The sequence below is a fragment of the Pteropus alecto genome, unplaced genomic scaffold (genome assembly GCF_000325575.1).
Source record: "Pteropus alecto unplaced genomic scaffold, ASM32557v1 scaffold143, whole genome shotgun sequence".
Taxonomy (NCBI): domain Eukaryota; kingdom Metazoa; phylum Chordata; class Mammalia; order Chiroptera; family Pteropodidae; genus Pteropus; species Pteropus alecto.
The window spans coordinates 2,873,887-2,882,019 of record NW_006434828.1 but is presented as its reverse complement, the minus strand read 5'-3'; the positions used below and the strand labels follow the sequence as shown (position 1 = coordinate 2,882,019).

Genomic DNA, 8,133 nt, shown 5'->3' with positions numbered 1-8,133 from the left:
GCTGCTGGCGGGCCCCGAGGTGAGGCAGGCAGGCGGTGGGAGCCCAGGGGCTGCCGAGCGGGAGGCGGGTGGGCGGGTACCCGGCCTCACCGCTCCTCCCCACCCGGCGCCCCGCCAGCGCAGGTGCAGGCCAAGCTAGAGAACGCGGAGGTACTGGAGCTGACGGTGCGGCGCGTGCAAGGCGCACTGCGGGGCAGGTCGCGCGGTGAGTAGCGGAGGGGCGCCGGGAGCGTTCGCACAGCCCGCCCCTGCCCGGACCTAAGACTTCCCCGCCCGGCGCCCCTGTGCTATCGGGGCCGACGGCTCCCCCCGCCCCCGGAGTAGGGCACGCCCATGCATCTCCTTGGTGAGCCCCGTCCTCATGGGCCAGGACAGGGCAGTCCTGGCTCACCTGGCCAGGTGCGATTCTCTCTCTCCCATCCCCGCGCGCAGGGCGCGAACAGCTGCAGGCGGAAGCAAGCGAGCGCTTCGCCGCTGGCTACATCCAATGCATGCATGAGGTGCACACGTTCGTGTCCACGTGCCAGGCCATCGACACCACCGTGGCCGCCGAGCTCCTGAACCACCTGCTGGAATCCATGCCGCTGCGCGAGGGCAGCAGCTTCCGGGATCTGCTGGAGGACGCCCTGGCCGGGCCTCCCGGAGCCCCTAGGCGAAGCGGCTGGCTCATGGGAGGGGCCCTGGGGTCCCCGCTGCCCAGCCCTCCGGGCCCCGGGGACGACATGTACTCCGACCTGGAGGAGGCCCTCGAGGCGGAACCGAGCCGCACCCTTGCGGAGAGGCCAGACTCCGTGCCCGGGGCCCTCAGCAGCCTGACAGCTGCCCGGGTCACCCAGAGCGTCTGGAGACCTTGGTGACCAATGCCAGGCGAGGGCCTGTGGGGCTGGGCCTGGCCTTCTCGTGCTCTGGTCACTCCTCCCTGAGTTCTAGATGTGGGCCGGGTCCGAATGTCTCCCAGGTCTGCCGGTACTCTCTCCAGTGGGCATCAGTCCAGCAGCCCTTGGATGCCCAGCGAGGCCCCTAGTCCTGTTCCTTAAAGGAGTAACTTCTGTGGACCCAAGGCCCGGTGGGGGGAGGATGGGAGTCACAGGGGCCAGGAAGGATCGGGCAGAGCTATCAGGGCTGTCTGGGGTTCGGCCCTCCCAGTGTTCTCAGGCTCTGTGTGGGTTGGGGGGAGGCGGGACAGAGGTGACCAGAGTGGTGCTGAGTCTCTCCTCCTTGCTGAGCACTAGTGTCCCGGCAGAGGGAGACCTCAGGCTCTGGCAGCCTTGTCCTGAGTAGAGGTTTGAACTTGCCACTTCAGCCAGGACACAGGGGAGGCAGGTGCAGCATTGCACACAGCTGTGGAACAGACTTCCTGTACATCTGGCATTTAGCACACTTGAGTTTGTGTATCAGGTTACCATCAAATGTTCCAATCTATTAAATAAAGGATTTTGGAGAGTTAGTTACCCTTTTGAAGTATTACTAAATGATGTGTCATTAATGTGTCAAATGTATGAAAACTAAATTAAGCACATTTTCCTGTGTCTAATGCTGGGGGAGTATTTTTAAAGTCTCTCACCCTCTGTCAGCAAAGTGAGTAGTGTGATGGCAGTGGAGACGGGTCACCCCATGGCACGTCTCAGAGTGGACAGTGCTTCCTCCCCCGATTGCTGGGCAGTTACAAATGGGCTTCGCCTGTGGGTCCTTGGGCCTGGCCCGCTTCCCCTGGGACTGCATACAGCCTGGAGATGGATGCCATCGTGCAGGCTTTGTCTCCAGAGTAACCAAACGACAGGGAAACAGCCTGCCCTGGACCACTCTGCTTCCTGAGCTCCGGGAATAAACTAATGCCTAATTGCCAGCCACGTGGTTTGCAAGTTTCCTTCAAAGACCTGACCTGTGTCAGGATCCATGAGCATGATGTCAGTCTACTTGTGTTAGGTTGTCACTTTTCTGGCTGAAGAGGGAGTTTCCACCAGTGCCAGTGACTTCAGGGACAAGGAGACCCACCCAGTTCATAGCTTGAAGTGAAAGCGCCATGGCTGCAGGCGACTTGGACTGGAGGTCAACCCAGGCCCAGGAGGTCAGAAGCCTTGAAAGGAGTGACAAGATGGCAGCTGGGGTATGGGGAGACTGCCCCCTCAGGCTGGGTTGGGGCCTGCAGCTCACATGTGATCAGTTGACAGCAGCAACTCATAGGTAGCCCAGCCTCATCTGCTCCAGGCCCCCAGAGCAGCTTGTTCTCACTTTGGATGGGTAGTGCCTAGGCCCAGGGGGAGGTGTGACAGTTTAGGATTGACACCTGGGTCCCCTCTCTGGTTATGTGCCTTTGCTTGTAGAACATCTTTCCCAAGAGCCCTTTTACAAAGGCCCCCAGCAGGTCCTGGCGTGTTTCACACTGGCTCTCCTGATTCAATCTTAGATCTCAGTCACCAGGCTCTAACCAGATGAAGCTTAATTTTAGCGACAAGATGAGTTGTTCAAGGGGTGGAGAAGGGGAGGCAGGTCCATAAGACAGGACCCAGAGGATGGAAACATTCCTGGGATTTTAATTGCCCCAGAGGTGGTTATAGGATGTGTCTACAGGGACACAGATGAAGAATAGTCCCACCCGTGAGACCGCTATCCCGTGGCTCCCAGCAGCACCCAAAGGTCACTGATGAACTCTGGTGCCATTGGAACAACTCCATACCCACACTGTCACCTCCTTCACTGCATTTGCCTTCTGCGGTTGCCATAACGTGGTGGTTTAAAGCATCACAAATGTGTTCTCTTGCAGTTCTGTGGGTTAGAAGTCTGATGTAGGATTCACTAGGCTAAAATCAAGCCTCCTTTCCGGAGGATTCAGGGTGACTCCATTTACTTTTTTTGCTCTGCTTCAGAGGCTGCCCACCGTCCTTGGCTGGTGACCCCTTCTCCCGCCTTCAAAGCCAGCAACATTGCATCCATCTGATTTTTCCACAGCCCCAGGTCCTTCGACCCTCCTATGTCCCTCTTCCTTCTATTTTTAGGAGCCCTTATGATTACACTGAGCCCACCTGGATGGTCCAGGATACTCTCCCTGTCTTGAGGTCCTTAATCACATTCGCAGAGCCTCTTTTGCGGTGTGAGGTATTCACAGGTTCTGGGAATGAGGATGTGCCCCTCTCCTGGGGGGCCCGTTATTCTGCCGACCACACCCACCTGCACCTCTGCCCAGGCACTCCACCTACCACCGCGATGCCGTCCTCCCAAGTGGACAGTGGGACCTGACCTCTCTGACTGCGCTCTCTCCACTGCATCAGGCATCTCGCCTCCCACCGGCCCATTCTCATCATCCCGCAAATATGTGGCGCCTCCATGTGGAAAAAAGAGGGAGAACACCTCCCCGGCCAGTGTACCGTCAGCCTCCGCCTCATTTCTCTGCGTTAGAGCAAAATACATTGTCTACACTCACGACCTCCGCTTCCGCACCTCGCTCCCTTTCCTTCTCCTCCAGCCAGGATAATGTTCCCGCCCCGCCACTGATACTGCCCTTGTCAAGATGTCCGGTGACATCCACGTTTCCAAATCCAGCGGCCAGTTTCTAAGTTTCAGGGTACTCCACCCTACAGCGAAGCACCCCCTCCGCCTGAAACTCTCCTCAAACTCAAGAACAGCCACTCCCCAAGTTGTCCCACCTCACGGGCCATCCTCAGTCCCCTTTACTAGATGCCCCTCTCCTGCCAACCTCCCAATGTGGGCAGGCAGGCCTCCCCATCACCCCCGCCATCTATCCCATATGGCATGTGGCCTGTCCCATCCGGACGCCTCCATCCTAAGCCCATGTCCAAACTTCTTGGCCTTCTTACATCCTATCTATTCAATGTCTCCACTTAGATGCGTCACAAACCAGAGAAAAAGCACGACTGACTTCACCCCAAAAAGCGCTGTCACTGCCGCAGTCTTTGCCACTTCACGGCACCCCATTGATTAGGCAAAAAAATCTAGAAGTCCCCCGCCATTTCTTTCTTTTTCTGTCGGCCCTCTCCCACTCAATCAAGTCCATGAGCTCTACTTCCAAATCGTGTGTCATCTTTCCCACCCACCGCGTCCAGGCACCCTCGTCTCGTCTTTGACTTGGACTTGGGTCCCGGATCCAACTCGCCTGCCCACTTGCACGCGGGGCGCCTGACCTGCGGGCCGCCGAAGTACTCGGGGGCTCTGGGGACGGCGTCTTAGAGCCGCGGGGCCTCCTGGGAGATGTAGTTCCCAGCCTCCGACGTCCTTTTGTCCAAGTCGGCTGCGGCCCGAGCCCGGACTGCGACTCTCGGAGGCACCCGGGACGGAGGCCACACCCTCCGCCGCCGCGAGCCCCGAGCCCGTGGCCGACGGTGCCAGCCGAGTTTAAGGACGGCTCTGCGCCCCGCCCAGGCTGGGCCGTGGCCCCTCCGACATCCCCGGGACCACGAAAGGAAGCGATGGCGGCGTCAGCGCCCCCCAGCTGCAGCCTCGCATTTACGCGACGGGAGGCCAAGGCTAGAGGGCTCCGCAGCGGGCCGGCGTGCGGGCAGTCGTCTGCGTTGGGTCCAGCCCAGGGCCACTGGGACGGGCCCACAGCGAGAGACCGGGGCCACCGACCGCGGGTCACAGGCGGCCTGCACGTCGGGAGTACTAGAAGCTCCCAGGCGGTTCGCAAAGGGGACCCAGAGCCTACGGCGACTGATGCTGAGTCCGCAGGGGGCCGTTTCGGGCCGCGGATGGAAGCAGGTGTCTCGAGGAGGGAACAGGAGCCGTGCCAAGCTTGCTGACCATGCCAGAGACGCAGGCAAGGCTTTGCTCAGCATTTACTCTACAGATGCCGCTGAGCACCCGTTACATCACGGGTCACAGAGATGAGGCTAACCCAGACCCCTGCTGTCGCGGAAGTTGCATTCTCTTAAGATGAGCGAGAGCCACAGGCCACCGCCAACCGCCCAGAGGGTAGACAAAGGCCTTGCTTGGTAGAGAGCAGCCAGGGAAGCCCAGAGCCTGTCGCTGCGTTCAGATGGACCTGGGGAGAGGAGGCGTGAGGATTTAAAATCCCTCCTCCAGGGAGGCCCAGGCTTTTGGCTCTTCCATCCGTGTGTAACAAAAATTGCCCTCCCTTAAAGATGGTGGTGCACTTGACTGTGCCTGTCCTGCTCCCATTCGTTGCCCTGCTATGCAGTGTCAGTGGATGACGCTTGGGGCACCACCACCCTCTCCGCCCCAGGTCCTGCCCCACCTGGGAAAATGCGTGGACCCTTAGACGTCTCCCAGGGTCTTGCCTCCCCTCGCAGTTGAACTAGCTTCAGAACTTTAGACTCCTACCTCTGTCTTGTTTAGACCTCACCGACTTCTAGTTACTGTCCTAGCGTTTCCCGCACAGTCAAGTTTATCGGAAATAGTCCGCGTTCTCGTCTTCGTCTCCTCGCCTGCTCGCTCCTCCCAGAATTTCAGCGTGGCCACGTCTCCTACTGTTCTACTGAAGCATCTGGCAGTTTCCAGTGAAGTCCTAATTGCCCAGTAGACTCCAGTTTTCATCTTACCTAAATGGTGCCGCATTTGACACCATCTGTAACCTCCTGCTTCTTAAAACACTGTTCTCTGGTTTTGTTGCTTCCTCTTCAACCATCCCTTCTCAGATCCCAGAGACGCCCTTCTCAACCCGCCCCTTAAATATTGCTGTGCCCGCGTCTCTTCTTTCCTTGGCCTTCGTAGTTCCTGACTACAATCCGTGTGGTCTCCATGGCCTCTCCTGCTGGACTACTGACCCAAGAAATGACTGGCAGCCCAGGCCTCCCCGGAGCTCTAGTGTACCCACTTCTCCCTAGTTGGCACCTCTCAGATGTGCCACGGGTACTTCAAACTCAGGAAGTTCAACCTGAACTCAGCTGTCATGCAGAACCTGCACCTCCTTTCATGCCCTGGCTCCCCGAGAGCAGCAGGGCCACCCTCCAGCACTCAGGGTGAAGCCTGACCTGCAGGGAGACGCCTCGTTTTCCTTCATCCCCCGCCAGGCAAGCAGTGTCCTGGAACCGTCAATCTACTCCTTTCACGGGTTTGATGAATGAGATCGCGTCTTACGCCTCGTCCCGTTGGGTCTGTCCCTGCCACTGGGTCCTTACTTCAGGTTCTTCTTTCTCGCCTGAAGAATGGCAGTGGTCATTAAAGAAACTCTAGGCTTCTAGTGCATCTAGTCTTGAAGAGGAAATTTCAGGATTTTCATTAAAAGCGAATCAGCTTTTTTGGCTCTGCTTCTGTAAACGTGCTTGCTGCGTGCAAGAGCTCACTGCAGAGCTCACTTGCACCTTGTCCTACTCGCCTTTTGCTCAACAAATGTAATCGTTTGTACTGTTTGTACCTTCAGCAGCTCTGTATCTGTTGGCAACCTGTGACAGCTCCCGGCCTTACCAATGTTACTACTTGTAGTCTCCATAGCAACTCTTGTCATTTGTAATAGTTTGAGTTCAAACTGACCAATCAGCTTGTGTAAAATTCTGGTATATAAAATAAGCAATATTGCAACTGAGCCCACTGCCCACATCTTCAGAGCACCAGCTCCTCTGGGACTGGGCGTAATAAACCTGAGTTGTCCTTTCTCTCCGAGTCACTGCTTGGTGTTTCGCTGGCCTGGTTTGGGATTTTTCCACAACAGTCTCACCTCCCAAACTTCAGCCTTTCCACAGCCCAACACTGCCAATTAGCAAAGCGTAGTGGGCTCGTGAGTCTGTGGGTCAGCTCAGAACTCCATCGCTCCGCCTGGATGTCCCTCTCCTGTCCCAACCCCTCACCTGCTGCAGTGCCGACCCACCGCTCTACTCTGCCTGCCTTCAGGGTTGGCTCGGTGTCACCTTCTGTGGGAAGCCTTTCCCGGTCACCCTTGGTTTTGTGCAGTTTCCAAGGTTTCCCCCTTCTGTTCCCCTGACGGAATCTTTACCTCTGACTTTGATGTCACTGTGTTCTAATAGCGTCAGTGGTAAGAAACTCCCATTTGCAGTAGCTAGAATCCTGCTTTTCTATCCAAACTTGTAATTGTTTCCTATAATTTTGATCCAGTTCTGAATATATTTTTCTTTTCCTGAATACTGTACCACTTGGCTTTTCAGATACCAAATTTGTCTAGAAATTTTTAATATACATTTAAAATGTATTTATTAACATAACCAATGTAATCTTATATTTAATTAACTTAATATGACTTATAATATTTAACAAGTAGGTGTACATAAAATTATTTATCAAAAATACAGAAATCAATTGCTGATGGCAGTGTACAATGGCACGATCACTGCGCAAAACAGTTTGTCACTTCTTCCAAAAGCTGCACATAGGGTCACTGAATGGCTCAGCAGTTTCACTTCTAGGTATCTGTCTGAAAGAATTGAAAACTGGGACTCAAACAGACAACTGTTCACCAGCGTTCATAGCAGCATTAGTCTTGAGGGCCAAAAAAGGTGACAATAACTCAGGTGTCCATCAGCCGATGAACGTTTAAACAAAAGTGGTCCATCCACACAATGCAATAATATTCAGCCGTTGAAAGGAGTGTGCTTCTGACACACGCTGAAACGTGAATGAATCCGGAAAACGTTTTCCTCGGTGAAATAAGCCAAACACAAAAGAACAAATAGTGTTCGTTTGATTCCACTTATGTGAGGGACCTAGATTATGCGAATTCATAGAGACAAGTACAACCGAGGGTCCCAGGGGCCAGGGGAGGGAGGCATAGAGGGAGTTTACTGAACGGTTCGGAGCTTCTGTCTGGGACAATGAAAAAGCTCTGGAGATGGGTGGCGGTGACACAGGCGTGCCACTGTGAATGCAGTTAATGCCACTGAGTCGTGCACTTAAAAACAGCTGGAATGGTAAATCTTCTGTTATGTGTATTTTACCACAATAAAAAAATCAACTCGGGAGAGTGTCAACGAAGCTGAACGTAAAGGTGCCCTGTGACCCAGCGGTCCCATCCCGCGTGTCTCCCGCCAGCATTCACCAAAAGACAGTCCTGGAACATTCCGGGCAGTGTCATCTGTAATAGCCCCAGACTGGGTACAACCCAGCCGTTCATCAAGAGGAGAAGGCAAAAGTAAGCCTGGTGCAGCCAAACAGACACGGCCACCAGAGGGGACGAACTGTGACTGTCACCTGTGTGGACGACTCTCACCA

General features: G+C 55.3%; 2 protein-coding genes across 3 annotated transcripts in view; both read left to right on the top strand.

Moving 5' to 3' along the window:
- HES6 (hes family bHLH transcription factor 6) overlaps positions 1-1,461 on the top strand; it is a 1,868-nt gene extending 407 nt beyond the window's left edge. The window contains exons 3-4 of one of the 2 annotated variants that reach the window (XM_006909902.3): positions 119-205; positions 433-1,461. In XM_006909902.3, the coding sequence (XP_006909964.1) occupies positions 119-205; positions 433-857 (512 nt within the window). In that variant the 3' untranslated portion in view covers positions 858-1,461. The remainder of the gene's footprint in view (positions 1-118; positions 206-432) is intronic. The other variant, XM_015587836.2, reaches the window with a different exon arrangement.
- A 1,743-nt stretch (positions 1,462-3,204) lies between these two features.
- The window catches only part of ILKAP (ILK associated serine/threonine phosphatase), a 35,197-nt gene continuing 30,268 nt past the window's right edge, over positions 3,205-8,133 (top strand). Inside the window, exon 1 of the mRNA XM_025045428.1 lies at positions 3,205-3,226. Coding sequence (XP_024901196.1) covers positions 3,205-3,226 — 22 coding nt within the window. The remainder of the gene's footprint in view (positions 3,227-8,133) is intronic.